General features: G+C 43.6%; 1 protein-coding gene across 1 annotated transcript in view; it reads left to right on the forward strand.

The window, feature by feature from the left end:
- Positions 1-17,812, forward strand: part of LOC141053953 (uncharacterized) — a 357,992-nt gene that overhangs the window by 42,712 nt on the left and 297,468 nt on the right. Inside the window, exon 2 of the mRNA XM_073551110.1 lies at positions 767-863. Coding sequence (XP_073407211.1) covers positions 815-863 — 49 coding nt within the window. The 5' untranslated portion in view covers positions 767-814. The remainder of the gene's footprint in view (positions 1-766; positions 864-17,812) is intronic.

Here is a 17,812-nt window from a genome sequence, read left to right on the forward strand (position 1 = left end):
CATCACTGCACCTTGTGCTACCGCAGCACTACAAGTAATACCTAATGCCAATTCCATTGAATCCCTGGAGTCGCATAAAAAACAAAAATGAAAAACAACCATATCCCTCACCTGTGATGAAAAAACAAAAGCAAACAAAATCCCTGGTCCATGAAGTGTTTAATAGGCCTTGGACTATTCTGTCAACATATCTAGATCTGAAGGATCCTGTGACCACACGAGCCTCTTCTGGTAATATCCACGTCTGACCTCCCGGCGTGGAGTCACATTACACGGACGGAGACACAGACGCAGTCACCAGATCCTGGTTTCTTTGCATGTAAAACGCGTAAAGCAAGAAAAGTATTGATTCTGAGTAAAAACTTTCTAGATGATTTTGGCACGGGGGTCCTTAGCTATGAATAAATTGACAACTGGGCATTTACATTATATTTATTAAAGGGGCATGTCCATACACTGACTCTGTGAACTGATTGGACTGTGCAGACACCCCCTCACCTGGTAACACCCAGCTGTCCATATATTCATACATTATCAGTAGGAATAACAGAGGAACGGTACAACGCCGAGATATAAAGAGAGATGCTCCAGAATCATATAATGGAGAATATGAGGATTTACTAAAGCCGTCGTGTCCGGAGAGCTGACGGCTCCTCTTTACCGATCTTCTCTGGTCATCTAGAACTTTCCATGTGACTTTTCCTTTGGTCTTTTTCTTGTGTTACTTTTCCTTCTGTTTGTGATTTTTCCATTATTTCTTTCACAGATCTGATATCCGGGTGTAAAATTTGAAAATAATAATACTACAGCCATAATGGAGAAAGAAAAGCGTGATGAACAGTGCACAGAGTACGGTCCCACAGGTAACAGCCCCGGTGAGGAGCCACCATTAAATAAAGCAGAGAAGAGTCACGTTCTCCTCATTCTCCGGACCAGACAGTTTTGGGACGGAGGTTTTAAATATAGGTGATATCTGGTGATAATGTGATAGCACTATATGTGATAACAACACTGTGCATCTATAATATGGGTGTAAAATGCAGCGGAAATGAGGAGGTGAAATAGGAGCAGGGTTGGGCTTACCTAAGAGAGGCGTAGCTAATCGGGTTCCTCGTTTTCACTGGAGCTCCTGATGGTGGAGTCATGCTTGAGCTGCTGATAGCGGCCGGGTACCACTCCAGCACAGTCTCCGGTACTGCTGCTGCTCACCCGAAAGGATCACACACGCAGACACTGACACGGTTTCTTGCTCTGCTCTGACTATGCTGCTTCTGGATACTGAGCAAGAACGACACTGACAAGGAGTCACTGACAGGACTGAATTCGGAGACTGGTATAGCTGTCCAGACTCACGGATCTAAGGAATAGGTTCAGGCCCTGGCCACACAAGGACCAGGGAGTAGGTTCTGGCACTGGCCACACATGAACCAGGAGTTTGGGTTCAGGACAGCCACACAAGGACTAGGGGACATAACACGTGTCCACGTATCAGTCGTTAAGTGGACATTCCCAGTAAGTGCATTGGTAAGGGCATGGGTGAGGTTCCTGGACACGTGCTGGTAGAAGATGGGGATGCCACACCAGGAGACATTGTGGCTGCTGAGGACCAAGTTTCAAGGGACAGCTGCCGCCATGAGTCGGCAGAAATCCTGTGTGTATACAAGCTTAAAAGGCAACATTTCCATGGCAAGCAGCCTGGAAATGTCCACTTTTAGCATTTGGCCCATGGGTGGGTGGCTGAGAATTTTCTTTTTCATTTCAAGGCCTGGGATAGGGACAGCTGAATGCTGTGCTTGGACAATGATTTGGTAACATCTGGTAATGGTGCCTCAGAATGTGCAATAACAGGTGCAGGGTGGGAGGCATCTGCAATAGTGTCATGGACAGGGGATTGTCCATCACCTAGCTCAGAGGAAGAGGCAGTGGTGTCACCCATTGGCACCAATTGTAGACACAATCGTTCGTCCCACCGAGTCAGGTGCTTAGATGACGTGCCTGATCATGCTGGTGGTGGTTAGGCTCTTAGTGTTCAGGCCCTTATTGATCTTGGCATTACACAGGTTGTAAATTACCATTTTTTTAGGACCCTCTTTAAAAAAGTACCAGACTGGGGATCATCTAACACTTTGAAGGAGAAGTTCACGATTGTCGGCTTAATAATTTCCCACCTTCTCCCCGTTCACCCTACTGCCAATTCCTGCCTGTTTCGGTGCTGCCAATCTGTCCCTTTCAGTTCTGCTGGCATTGCTCTGCATGTCATCTTTCCCAGCTGGGTCAGTGACTTTGTCATGCACCACCTCGTCTTCCACCACCACGAGCTGCCCCGGTCTTCCTGAATTGGTGACTTAACAAAAACCCAACTTATCGGCAACTGTGTCTTATCATCTACCTCCTTTGACAAAATTTGCCATTCCCCACCGTCATGCTCTTTTGGCCTTGGCTGCCCTACGTTTTGTGCATCTCTAAACAGCATGTCCTCCTATCCCTCTTCAAGCATGCAGGGTAAGAAGCCACAATCAAGAAATGATGCAAAGAGCTCCTCGGAGTGTGGGATCACAGGCCTCCTGGGACTCGATATGGTGGGAAGAAGTGGGATCAGGGTGAAAATTAAGTGATCCAGACTCTTGGGTGGTGAGACTGGACTGTGTGGAAGACTGGGTGGTGCTGGAAGCATTATCTGCTATCCAGCTGAGCACTTGTTCACACTGGTGTGGCTACATAAGTGGTGTCTCTTGCCTCACTGCAAAGAGTCACAGGAAGCTATGTGTCGTGGATGGGCGTGTTGCTTATGCTCCTTACCCACGTCCTCGCCTTCTACATCGTCAGCACTTCCCGTCCCTTACCACACACCTTATGCATTTTGCAATTGCTAGGTCTCTGGAAACCAAGTTTCCTTGATTAATTGAAACTACAATTTAATAAAATAAAATTAGGTCACCTGTTCCAGGCCAAGTGTTTTTTTTTAAATTTCAAACCAGCGTAACTTCACACAAAGCAGATTAAACTGTATGGATGACAATAGTCAATTTTTGGAACAAAAAATGTGAACTGTAGCAGGCCAAGCGGTTTTTAAAAATTTTTAACGACCGCAATTTAACACAAAGCTCAATAAACTGTATAGAAGACAATACAGGCAATATACAGGTCACAGTTCACACCTCTGTACATATCACACTCCACTGACAATCTAGACATCTGTGGGGCAGGGTGCATTTAATCCCCTAACCATTCTGTTCTCCAGGTGAGTCTGGAAATCACTTTCTGGCTGTGTGCCCACGTAGCGATTTTTAAGCGTTTTTGCCGCGATTTTCGGCGCGAAAACGCAGCAAAAACGTTTAAAAATCGTGTACAGAACGCCCCCCCATGCATTCCTATGGCATTCCGCACATGCTGTGCTAATGCTGCGCTTTTTTCCGCGGCGGAATCGCATCGCGGAAAAAAATCGCAGCATGCTCATTCTTTTGTGCGGAATCGCAAAGAATTGCCGCAATTCCGCACCCATAGGAATGCATGAGAACCGCTTACTTCCCGCATGTGGCTATGCCCACCATGCGGGAAGTTAAGCGTCTCATGTGCGGTTGGTACCCACGGTGTGGAGGAGAGGAGACTGTCCTCCAGGCCCTGGGTACCATACCCCTGTTAAAAAAAAGAATAAAAAATCGGGGTATATTTACCTTCCGGCGTCCCGCGCTGCATTCCCGGCCTAAGCGTTCCCAGTAATGCCTTGCGGCACGGTCCAGTGATGACGTAGTCTCGCGTGACTCTAGCGGTCTCGCGAGATCGCTATAGCAACACAAGACTACGTCATCACAGGTCTCGCAAGGCATTACTGGGAACGCTGTGGCCCGGGAATGCAGCGCGGGACGCCGGAAGGTAAATATACCCCGATTTTTTTTATTTTTTTAGCATTTTAACATTCTATCTTTTACTATTGATGCCGCATAGGCAGCCTCAATAGTAAAAACCTGGTCACACTTGTCAAACACTATGTTTGACGAGTGTGACCAACCTGTCAATCACTTTCCAAGCGATGCTTCAAATCGCTTGGAAAGTGCTTGAATATCGCACACGAAAATCGCGATCATAATCGCGGTGAAATTTCTGGGAAGGAGTCCGGTTTTTGGTGTGCGTTTTAACACGCACCGTGGGCACCTAGCCTCTTTGTTGTCTCCAATTGTCTGAAATGTCTGTTTTGGACAAAAGATCTTTCATCACCTGATGTCAATGAAGTTGTAGGGCCAGTAATGTGAATGTATTGTTCAGTGTGGAATAAATGGTGTAAGGTCTTTCTGTGTAATGACTGTGTATTGGGCAGGGCTGTGGAGTCGGAGTCGTGGAGTCAGAGTTAGTTTTGGTTGGAGTCGGAGTCGGTAGAAATGTACCGACTCCGACTCCAGATTTAAAAAAAAATGTATTAATATTTCATAACTGAACTTTCATATGAATTTTATAAATGTTACTCAAATATATATGTTCTATCAAACTATGAACAACAGTGATAAGCAGTTCTGCTGGAGATAGAGACATTTCTTACCTCTTGTGTGTCACTGTTCTCCACTGCCCTTATCTAATCTTATACTTGGTTAACCTCATGCTGCCCCAACCCCCCTACTTACAATGTATGAAACTGAAAGTGAAAATGTGTTGCAAATTCTTAGTAGTAAAGCTCCTCCTCTAGACTAGATCATACTAGGTGTGCGTCTTCCAAGCATCTCACAGCTGCCTGCTACTCAGAAGAGGAAGACTGTAAGAAGTATTATCCTTTCAACAAACTTTGCATCAGTTAACTGTGAGTACATGAGGAATAATAACAGTATTACTGACCACTATATCAGTTGTACGACCTGGCAATAATTTTGTACAATTGTTTTTAGGAAAAACAATTGTCATTTGGATTGTGAATGCAGAATTAAAAACCTGAGAATGTCAAAGAAGCATCACATTAAATCAGCTGTATTTGAACATTTCACCATCACTCAAGATAGAAAACATTATGTCTGTCAGTGTATGACAAATGATCCAGACGAAAACAAATGCTGTGAAGCCAAGATGAGTGCATATTCAGGCAAAGATAAAAATGCTCCTACCAGAGCTTCTAATCTAAAGAGACATTTACAGCGCTTTCATCCAGAAGTACTGAAAGCAGTGGATGAGAAAGACTGCATCCAAACCAATGAACCAGTGCCCAGCTCTTCCAGCCAAACAAAGGAGCAGAGAACTTTGCAGCCATCAGTTGCAAGATATTTTGTCAGTGACAAAGTTACTGTGACAATGACAGTAGATACATTTAAAAAACAGATCATAGAGCTTGTTGTAAAGGATAGTGTGCCTATTTCATTATTTTCACGACCAGCTTTTATGTGTCTGAATGGGGAAATGGCCCGCAAGCTTGGTGTTTCTCTGGAGAGAGAGAGTATTAGAAAATTAGTAATCGAAGAAGCTTTTAAACAAAAGGAAGAACTTAAAAAAACTCTCAAGGGACGCTTTCTGTTTCTTAAAATGGATGCCTGCACACGTCACACAGTGAACTATTTTGCCATCAATGTCCGATTTGTTTGTGACAAAAATGAAATAGTTACCAAGACATTGGCAGTAAAAGACACCAAAGCTCATCACACCAGTGAGTTTCTCCAGGTCTTGGTGGAAAAGGTCCTGCAAGACTATGAACTTAAAAAAGAGCAAGTTCTTTCTGTCGTAACTGACAATGCTTCAAATATGATAAGTACTATTAAGCTAATGAATGAGAGTAATGATGGTGACCAGCAGCTAGAAGAACATTCTGGGTCCACAGACACAGAAATGTTTGAAATAGAGGAACACAGTATTGTAACTGAGGAGCAAACTGAAGTTGCTTCAGATGAACAGCAACATGATAGTTTAGATGATCTTGTTGAAACTGTGTCAATACGTTCTTTCATTCATCACATGCGCTGTGTTGTGCATATGCTACAGCTGGCTATAAGAGACAGTCTGCAAGAAAGACTTGCTGCTGCACTGATTGGCAAGGTGAGAAAATTGGCTACTGTTGCCAGATCCCCTAAAGTTGACTCAATTTTGAAGAGACGTGCTGGAAAAGGGGCAATTATTGATCAAGCCACACGATGGGGCAGTACTTACTTAATGATTCAGCGCTTGGTTGAACTGAAAACCTTTCTTGTAGACATGGCTAACCCTCAACTGACGCTAAATGAAAGTCAGTGTAATCAGGTGACTGAGCTGGAAAAATTGCTAGAGCACCCATTTACAGTGACTAAAAAATTACAAGCAGAGGACTTAACTCCAGGTATTTTCTTAAAGGAGTGGAAGAACCTGATGTTTCGCCTGTCCCAAAGAGGAGGGTTAATTGCAAGTGGCATTGCTACATCAATGAAATGGAGAGAGGAGCTACTATTACAAAATAACATTCTTTTGGCAGCTGTTTATGTAGACCCAATACATTGGATTCTTCTAGATGATCAACAGCTAAGTAAAGGAAAAGAAGCTCCGTTTGAAATAGCAGTAAGGATGAAAGGGTTGCAGAACAGTCAGGAGGAACAAGAAGAATTTGGTCGTCCTGCCACATCTTCACCCTCATCATCAACTGATGAAGAATTTAATTTCGAAAAATATTTGGATCACAAGGACCGTGCAAAGCGTTCCCGCATAGAAGAAGAGTCATCCCCATCAAGGAACACAGCCAGTACATTTCAGCAGAATTTTTCATGTGCACTAAAAGAAATTTAGAAATTTGACCGTTCATCAAAAATAACAGTGCAACAAGCGATTCCTCTGTATCCTGACATTGTCAGAGATGTTGCCCGAGTGGTTACTGCTTTGCCACCAACACAAGTTAGTGTAGAGAGGTTGTTCTCTGCTCTCAAAATAATTAGATCAGATTTGAGGGCATCCATGAAGGAGGATCTGACAGAGGCAATACTTTTTCTGAGGACAAATTTATAGATTTCTTCTTATTAACTGCATAAAAGTGTTTATTGCATATTTACTTACAGTTTAGAAAAGTTTAGAAAAGATATTTGCTATATTCTAATTGTATTCTAATAAATGTAGTTTTTGCTCTAAGTGGTCTGATTACTTATATGATCGTGAGAAACTGAATAAGCACGATGTTTAATATTTTACAACAGTAAATTTGTTGTTATGAATTGGCCATTTATGAAGGAGTCGGAGCCGGAGTCGGAGTCGGAGCCTGATAAAATCCAGGAGTCGGAGTCGCAACTGTGGCTTACCGACTCCACAGCCCTGGTATTGGGCTCACCTGTTGAGGTGGAATCCTTAAGCCACACAGTGGATATAAAGTCTTCACACTTCTATTAAAATACCAGGAAAAAAATCCTACCAAGAGAGTGGCTGGCCAAACTAGAACTTCCATCTCCCTCTGGTGAAGCCGTTCTTATGGTGATTTGGAGGTCACTTAGGGTCGTTGTTGTGCTGAAAGGTGAAATGCCTCTTCATCTTCAGATTTTTAGCACAGGCCTGAAGGTTTGGATGTAAAGTTAACTGATATTTGGCATTGTTAATAATTTCCTCCTATACACGTACAAAAAATAAGATGTGAAGCTATCACATTTGTGGCGACATACACTTAGGTCCATATATATTTGGACAGAGAGAACATTTTTCTAATTTTGGTTCTAGACATTACCACAATGAATTTTAAACAAAACAATTCAGATGTAGTTGAAGTTCAGACTTTCAGCTTTCATTTGAGGGTATCCACATTAAAATTGGATGAAGGGTTTAGGAGTTTCAGCCCCTTAACATGTGCCACCCTGTTTTTAACCCCTTCATGACCCAGCCTATTTTGACCTTAATGACCTGGCGATTTTTTGCAATTCTGACTAGTGTCCCTTTATGAGGTAATAACTCAGGAACACTTCAACGCATCCTAGCGACTTTGAGATTGTTTTTTCGTGACATATTCTGCTTCATGTTAGTGGTAAATTTAGGTTGATAATTTTTACGTTTATTTGTGGAAAAAATGGAAATTTGGCGGAAATTTTGAAAATTTCGCAATTTTCAAATTTTGAATTTTTATTCTGTTAAACCAGAGAGATAGGTTACACAAACTAGTTAATAAATAACATTTCCCACATGTCTACTTTACATCAGCACAATTTTGGAAACAAAATTTTTTTGTTAGCAAGTTATAAGGGTTAAAAGTTGACCAGCGATTTCTAATTTTTACAACAAAATTTACAAAACCATTTTTTTAGGGACCGCCTCACATTTGAAGTCACTTTGAAGGGTCTGTATGGCAGAAAATACCCAAAACTGACACCATTCTAAAAACTGCACCCCTCAAGCTACTCAAAACTACATTCAAGAAGATTATTAACCCTTCAGGTGCTACACAGGAACTAAAGCAACATGGAAGGAAAAAATGTACATTTTAATTTTTCAACAAAAATATTCTTTTAGCATCAATTTTTTCATTTTCACATGGGTAACAGGATAAAGTGGATCCTAAAATTTGTTGGCCAATTTCTCCTGAGTACAGCGATACCTCTTATGTGGTCATAAACCACTGTTTTGGTGCACGACAGGGCTCAGAAGGGAAGGAGTGCCATTTGACTTTTTGAATGGAAAATATGCTGGAATATTAAGCGGTTGCCATGTCACGTTTGGAGAGCCCCTGTGTGCCTAAACATTGGAGCTCTCCCACAAGTGACCCCATTTTGGAAACTAGACCACCCAGGGAACTAATCTAGATGTGTGGTGAGCACTTTGAACCCCAAAGTTCTTCACAGAAGTTTATAACGCAGAGCCATGAAAATAGAAAATCATTTTTTTCCACAAAAATAATTTTTTAGCCCCCAATTTTTTATTTTACCAAGGGTAAAAGAAGAAATTAGACCCCCAAAGTTGTTCTGCAATTTTTCCTGAGTACACTGATACCCCATATGTGGGGGTAAACCACTGTTTGGGCTCACGTCGGGGCACGGAATGGAGGGAGCACTGTTTGACTTTTTGAACGCAAAATTGGCTGGAATAAATAGTGGCGCCATGTCGCGTTTGGAGACCTCCTGATGTGCCTAAACAGTGGAAACCCCTCAATTCTAACACCAAACCTAACCCCAACACACCCCTAACCCTAATCGCAACCCTAATCATAACCCTAACCACACCCCTAATCCCGACTAACCCTAACCACAAGCCTAACCCTAATCCCAACCCCAACCCACTCCTAACCCTAATTATAACCCTAATTCCAAACCTAACCCTAGTTACAACCCTAACCCTAATTCCAACCCTAACCGTAATTCTAACCCCAACCCTAACCCTAGCCATAACCCTAAATGGAAAAATAAAAATATTTTCTTTATTTTATTATATGTGCCTGCCTATGGGGGTGATAAGGGGGGTGGTGATTTACTCTTTTTTTTATTTTGATCACTGTGAGAGTTTATCACAGTGATCAAAATAAATGGATGAATCTGCCAGCCGGCATATTCTGGCGGGCGCACTGCACCGGGAGCCAGAGCGGGACATAGCAGGTACCGGGGAGGGTGAGGGGGGGGATCAGACTGCGAGGGGAATCGGAGGGGAGGCAGATTGTGACAGCAACATCCGATCGCTGCCGTCAGTCCGTGGCGGGAGCGATTGCCCCTGCCAGCTGGTTTGGGGGGGTTAGAGTAGTGTCTCCAGCCATGTCCAATGCTACTGCAGCATCGGCCATGGCTGGATTGTAATATTTCACCATATTTCATTGATGAAATAATTACAATCGTACTGCGCATGCGCCCGCCATTTTCAAGATCCCGGCGCCGATGCAGGAGGGACGGCGGGGCACCGGGACAGCCAGAGGCACATAGCAGGTACCGGGGAGGCTGAGGGGGGATCGGACTGCCAGGGGAGCTGAGGGAAGGGGAGGGGAAGCAGATCATGACAGCAGTGTCCGATCGCTGCCTTCAGTCCGTGGCAGGGGCCGATCGCCCCCGCAAGCCGGTGTGGGGGGGGTCAGGTTAGGGTCTCCAGCCATGTCCGATGCTACTGCAGCATCGGCCATGGTTGGATTGTAATATTTCATCAAATTTCATTGATGAAATATTACGATCACTCTGATTGGCAGTTTCACTTTTAACAGCCAATTAGAGCGATCGTAGCCACGTGGGGGCTAAGCCATGCCCCCTGTGGTGAAGCACAAAGCCTCCTGTGTGTGCGTGGGTCGGGTGACCTTTCAGTAACCTCGGTCACCCGACCCGCAGGAGGGTGATTTATACCATGACGCCTACGTAGGCGTCATGGGTCGTTTAGGCACGGCTTTTCATGACGCCTACGTAGGCGTCATGGGTCGGGAAGGGGTTAAAGGGACCAAAAGTAATTGGACAATTGACTCCAAGGCTATTTCATGGACAGGTAAAGGGCAATCCCTTTGTTATGTCATTCTCAATTAAGCAGATAAAAGGCCTGGAGTTGATTTGAGGTGTGGTGCTTGCATTTGGAAGGTTTTGCTGTGAAGGAAACAGCGGTCAAAGGAGCTCTCCATGCAGGTGAAACAAGCCATCCTTAAGCTGCAAAAACAGAAAAAACCCATCCGAGAAATTGCTACAACATTAGGAGTGGCAAAATCTACAGTTTGGTACATCCTGAGAAAGAAAGCACTGGTGAACTCATCAATGCAAAAAGACCTGGGCGCCCACGGAAGACAACAGTGGTGGATGATCGCAGAATAGTCTCCATGGTGAAGAGAAACCCCTTCACAACAGCCCACCAAGTGAACAACACTCTCCAGGAGGTAGGCGTATCAATATCCAAATCTATCATAAAGAGAAGACTGCATTAAAGTAAATACAGAGGGTTCACTGCACGGTGCAAGCCACTCATAAGCATCAAGAATCAAAAGGCTAGACTGGACTTTGCTAAAAAAAACATCTAAAAAAGCCAGCACAGTTCTGGAAGAACATTCTTTGGACAGATGAAACCAAGATCAACCTCTACCAGAATGATGGAAAGAGAAAAGTATGGTGAAGGCGTGGTACAGCTCATGATCCAAAGCATACCACCTGTAAAACACGTCAGAGGCAGTGTGATGGCTTGGGCATTCGTGGCTGTCAGTGGCACTGGGTCGCTAGTGTTTATTGATGATGTGACACAGGACAGAAGCAGCCGAATGAATTCTGAGGTATTCAGAGCCATACTGTGTGCTCAGATCCAGCTAAATGCAGCCAAACTGATTGGTCGTTGTTTCATACTACAGATGGACAATGACCCAAAACATAAAGCCAAAGCAATCCAGGAGTTTATTAAAGCAAAGAAGTGGAATATTCTTGAATGGCCAAGTCAGTCACCCGATCTCAACCCAATTGAGCATGCATTTCACTTGTTAAAGACTAAACTTCAGACAGAACGGCCCACAAACAAACAGCAACTGAAAACCACCGCAGTGAAGGCCTGGCCAAGCATCAAAAAGGAGGAGACACAACGTCTGGTGATGTCCATGAGTTCAAGACTTCAGGCAGTCATTGCCAACAAAGGGTTTTCAACCAAGTACTAGAAATGAACATTTTATTTACAATTATTTAATCTGTCCAATTACTTTTGGTCTCTTTAAAAACAGGGTGGCACATGTTAATGAGCTGAAACTCCTAAACCCTTCATCCAATTTTAATGTGGATACCCTCAAATGAAAGCTGAAAGTCTGAACTTCAACTGCATCTGAATTGTTTTGTTTAACCCCTTCCTGACATCAGACGTACTATCCCGTCCATGGGGCCCCGGGCCCTTATGCCCATGGATGGGATAGTACGTCTCAGCGATAAGCGGCGCCCACGAGGTGAGCACCACTGATCGCGGCCGGGTGTCAGCTAATTATTACAGCTGATACCCGGCACAATGTGTCAGGGGCGGTCACGGACCGCCCCGACACGTTAACCCCTTGCACACCGTGATCAAACATGATCGCGGTGTACCGAGGGTTAAAGGGAAGCATCCCCCCCTTATCCGCTGGCTTAATAACCACATCCACAAGGCTGTTCAATTCCCTAATGGCATCATTCTGTGCCCTGGTGAGATTGCAATAACTCTTACTCCTTGGGATGTTTTTAAAATCCTCCAAAACTAATTTGTTAAAGATTTCAATTTGTGGATAAATGGAGAAGGAGGGGAACGTGGTTGACCTAGGCAAAATGGATGCAGGAAAAGTACCTGTACTGGAGGAAGTTGTTCCCATTTCGAGTTCCTCCAAAGCGACCAAGGCTTCCTGCTCCTGAGTGGTAGACAAATCCATAGGCCCCTCAGGTTTATAATGAAGTTTACGCAGGACCACCTTCCTCAAAAACAGTTGCAAATCCTTCATCGCTGAGAAGAAATCGAAAGAGTTAGTCGGAACAAAAGTCAAACCCGTACTCAAAACCTCTGCTTGAGCATGGGTAAGAATATGATTAGATAAATTAATTACCTCCAGTGTATTTTTGGATTTTTTTTCTAGTGACTGAGGTGGAGTCAATTTTCGTTTATTGTGTGTCTTGCCTTTTCTTGTATTGGTCTTAGCATATCCCAATCTCTCACTCAAATGAAATGGGAGAGAAGGACCTGCATTCCCGTCTTCATCCATAGATGACGCTGATGAGAATGAGTTGCGATAGTTTTTAATGGGCTTACGCACAGGTGGCTGTTTTTTCCTCCATCTATATACTCTATCAGTTGAGTAATCAGACATATCCCTCTGATATTTTTTGGTTTTAGAAGCAACAATATCCTTTTCCCATTTAGTAAAATCCTCTTCCAATTCTTTATTCATTTTTAGCAGGGTTTCATTTGTTAATTTTACCCGAAGGTCTGCCTGAACAAGGCCAATTTCCACTTCTAATTGATTCAAAATCGTCTCATTATTTTTAATCAAGAGGCCCATATATCCCTTCGAACAATTAGAGGACAGCTCCTCCCACTGTTTTCTGAAGTTTTCATCGTCGATGGAAAAGGAGGGGAACACCTGTACCCGCAACCCCCGGGGTATCAGGCCCTTATCCACATACCGTTCCAAAAATGACTTATTCCACCATAGCCTCGTTTTTTTGTTTAGTAAATTTTTCAACTTAACAATCAAGTCCTCAGTTTCTCTAGAATTAACAGCCACACTCTGGTCTCCACCAAATACCTCATTCAATTTTGTCAACCACGCTTGTTCGCGGGTCTTATGATCCATATGATCAGGCAGATGAGCTGTGAATACACACAGAAAAACATGGAATTGAATATGAAGAATCATGCCTAAATTTAATCACAAATGAACATAAGTCCAAGAAAAGTGGGCAACTCGATATTAAAGCATACAACAGAGACACAATTGAGTTCAGAAAATGCCCAATAAATAAGAGCTACATCATGAGGTACACACAGAATAATATCTTGTGCAAAAAATGAATATTTTATTAAACTATTAAAGCATTAAAATATCAGTAATTACAAAATATGAGTCAGTACATTGGTGAAAGACAACATGGCCAGAACACCCGGTAAGATATGGTAATCAGGTGAATGGGGGCTAGCAAGAGGGGTTTACAGGAGAAATGGGTGGCCCCAAGTCCTAAGATGGGCACATAGTCAAAGACTATGTGTCAAAGTAGATACAAGTAATGCCCTGACTGGGGTAAATGCCTTTATGTGCCATTGCACTGCTCAGTAGCTAACCTATAAGTCCCACAATATATTGCTAAGCTCCCCAAAGTTCAACCGTCAGTGCATATCATAAAAAATCTGTTTCTTACCCATAGTGGTGAGTCCCGGGGTCCCGCCACCGCCCCTACGCATTTCGCACACAAGGGCTTCCTCGGGGGGCCGTATGGCTAATTAACAGGCTGAGGGGTCTTTTATAATGGACCTAATGTAAGTGCCGGTATGCATTTAGTGCGCGCGGCCATTTTGGACGCTGGCGCATGCGCAGTGGATCCTTCAGTCCCGTCGCGTCACTTCCGGCCTCCCGGAAGTCGGCGGACATCAGAGCCCACATGGAAACCATGGGAACCCGACGCAGCGCCGTCCCCGTTAGGATGCCTTTCATAACGCGACAGGCGCGTCCACCACGCAGGCGCAGAACAAGGCCTACCATTTATTGTACACAGCACTAGATACACATCTAAAGTGTCACAGTCATTCTCTCAGGTGCCAGTACAGATAGCCGTGAGCAGCAATTGGCAGCAATATACAATGGATTATGTGCAGTTAGAGGGTAAAGATTATATTTAACCTACAATTCCATAAAAATGCCCTGCACAGCGCGGCAGGAAAAACCCACCACGCAACCGCAGACCAATGCCTGCCATCCATTGCTCACAGCACTAAGCATGTACAAATTGCACAACAATTCTTAAGGGTACAAATACAAATAACCATAAACAAAATTAGCAGCAACATACAGTAGGTTATGTGTAGTTAGACAACAAAGATTCATTTATACATACAGACATATATAAAAAAGGTGCGCACAGAATTATAGCAGCAACAGACAAAGATCAATAACGTCAGAAACGATGATCTTCTTTTTCCAACGGGATGGATATCAAACTTCAGCACTTAATGGCATAAATATGATTGCAGACATCAAGGTAATGGATTCATATTTACCAAAAACTGATAAAATAAAAAGAAGAAAACAATTAAAAACCCAAACCAATTAAAATAGAAAAACCAAGGATTTATAAACTTGATTAGAGAAATGGTGAAAAAGTTAGCTTTTCATTGAGGCCATGTGGGGTCATTGTGTCAAGCAGAACAATCCATCGACATTCCAACTGCGCAAGTTTTTTCTTCATATCTCCACCCCTAATGCCACAGTGGACTTTGTCTATCCCCTGTACTTTTAGACCCGATGGATTTGAATCATGATGTAATTTGAAATGCTTCGGTATGGTTTTGAGAATAGAGAGGTCAGTAATATCTCTAGAAGCCAGGATGTCCCTGACATGCTCTCGGGTCCTGACGCGCAATTCTCGCGACGTCAGACCCACGTATGCCAGATTACAAGGGCATGTCGCAAAATATACAACATACCGCGTATTACAAGAGATATAGGTTAAAATACGATATTCCTTATAATAATAATAATTATGATAATAATTTTTATTTATATAGCGCCAACATATTCCGCAGCACTTTACAATTAAGCGGGGACATGTACAGACAATAAATTCAATACAAGTTAAGACAATTCAAACAATGACATTAGGAGTGAGGTCCCTGCTCGCAAGCTTACAATCTACAAATTTTATCAGAGGATAAAAAGGATGTGGCCCGTATTATATTGCTACAAGCACGGCATGAGCCACAGGGATAGCATCCCAAACGCTGTCCCTGTGTACCGAAAATTTTGGGGACAGATGCCACGTAGTGGCTTTTGACCAAAAGATCACGCAAATTTTTCCCCCTCCTTGCTGTCATCAACGGATGATCAGGTAAAATCTGACTCAGAACTGCATCAGTCTTGAGCACCGGTCAATGTTTTTGGAGGATCAGACGCATCTCAGACCATTCATTATTAAAGGTTGTAATATATCGCAACAGCTGTTCCCCACTAATGTTACGTTTAGTACCGCATAACAGCTGGCTGCGTGGAGTACCCCGGGCACGGCGATATCCCCTCTTTATGCATCTATTGCTATATCCACGCTCACGGAACCTGGAGCTTAGGTCCCGAGACTGACCCTCGAAGGCCCCATCCGAAGAGCAAACCCGTCTCATACGTAAAAACTTTCCTGTTGGTATAGCTCGTATGGTCGATGGGGTATGGGCAGATGTAGCATGCAGTAAAGAGTTAACTGCAGTTTCCTTACGGAAAATATCAGTTTGAATTTTCCCTTCCCCATCGACCATAATCTTCACATCCAAAAAGTCAATGACGCTTGCATCAATCTTATATGTCAGTTTAATGTTATATGGGTTCTGATTAAGCTCTCGGATGAAGCCCCGAAAGTCAGCCTCGGTACCCTGCCAAATTAAAAAAACGTCATCAATAAATCGATACCAGCACTGCGCCTGGGATGCGGCCCGAGCGCCGCCGCCGAAAATCTCTCGCTCCCAATACCCCAAAAAGAGATTAACGTACGACGGCGCACAGGCCGCACCCATCGCAGTGCCGCGTTGCTGTAAATAAAATCTATCCTTAAAAGTAAAAAAGTTATGTGTCAAAATGAAATCTAAAAGCTCCAGGATCAGTGAGCGGAGGGCAGGATCATAATTGCTCATGCCCAAGAAATACTCCACTGCCAGCAAACCATCTACATGGCGGATGCTCGTGTAGAGTGATTCAACATCAATAGTAGCCAGATGCATATCTGAGTCAATACATAATCCGTCTATCTTCCTCAGGACGTCCGTAGTGTCTCTGACATGGGAGGGCAGGGACTCAACCAGAGACTGCAAGTAATGATCTATAAACTTGCACACGGGGTCACACAGCCCTCCAATGCCAGAGACAATCGGACGCCCCGGGGGGAACCAATGGATCCTTGTGCACCTTTGGCAACAAGTAGAAGGTAGGAACTGCAGGATCCTTCACCATCAAACCATCGAACACCTTTTGTGGAATCGTGCCCGAAGTTAAGGCACCATCCAAGATCTTAAATAAATCACCCCAATATTTCCCCATAGGGTTACTATGCAGCTGAAGGTATGCCTCTCGGTCCCTCAACTGTCGTAGAGCCTCCTTCTCATACATCCCCACCGGCCAAATCACCACGTTCCCCCCCTTTGCTCAAAACCACATTCAAGAAGTTTATTAACCCTTTAGGTGCGTCAGGAATTTTTTTGAATATTTAAAAAAAAAAAAATGAACATCTAACTTTTTTTCACCAAAAAAATACTTCAGGTTCAATTTTTTTTTATCTTACCAAGGGTAACAGGAGAAATTGGACTGCAAAAGTTATTGTGCAATTTGTCCTGAGTACACTGATACCTGATTTGTGGGGGGAACGACTGTTTCGGCGCATGGAAGGAGCGCCGTTTGACTTTTTCAATGCAAAATTGGCTGGAATTCAGATCGGACGCCATGTCACGTTTGGAGAATCCCTGATGTACCTAAACAGTGGAAACCCCCTACAAGTGACCCCATTTTGGAAACTAGACCCCCCAAGGAACTTATCTAGATATTTGGTGAGAACTTTGAACCCCCAAGGGCTTCACAGAAGTTTATAACATACAGCCGTACAATTAAAAAATCATATTTTTTCCACAAAAATGATCTTTTCACCCTCAATTCTTATTTTTCCAAGGGTAACAGGACCCTAAAAGTTATTGTGCAATTTGTCCTGAGTACGCTGATACCCCACATGTGGGGGTAAACCACTATTTGGGAGCATGGCAGTGCTCGGAAGGGAAGCAGCGCCATTTGACGTTTTCGGCTGGAATTGAGATCGGACACCATGTCGCGATTGGAAAACCCCTGATGTACCAAAACAGTGGAAACCCCCCACAAATGACACCATTTTGGAAACTAGACCCCCTAAGGAACTTATCTAGATGTGTGGTTAGAACTTGGAACCCCCAAGGGCTTCACAGAAGTTTATAACATAAAGCCGTACAATTAAAAAAATCATTTTTTCCACAAAAATGATCTTTTAGTCACCATTTTTTTATTTTCCCAAGGGTAACAGGAGAAATTGGACCCCAAAAGTTGTTGTCCAATTTGTCCTGAGTACGCTGACGCCCCACATGTGGGAGAAAACTACTGTATGGACACATGTTGGGGCTCGGAAGGGAAGCAGTGACGTTTTGGAATGCAGACTTTGAGGAAATGTTCTGCGGGTGTCATGTTGCCTTTGGAGAGCCCCTAATGTACCTAAACAGTGGAAACCCCCCCACAAATGACCCCATTTTGGAA

The sequence above is a fragment of the Dendrobates tinctorius genome, unplaced genomic scaffold, assembly GCF_039654945.1.
Source record: "Dendrobates tinctorius isolate UK_male_01 unplaced genomic scaffold, ASM3965494v1 ptg000173l, whole genome shotgun sequence".
NCBI classification, from domain to species: domain Eukaryota; kingdom Metazoa; phylum Chordata; class Amphibia; order Anura; family Dendrobatidae; genus Dendrobates; species Dendrobates tinctorius.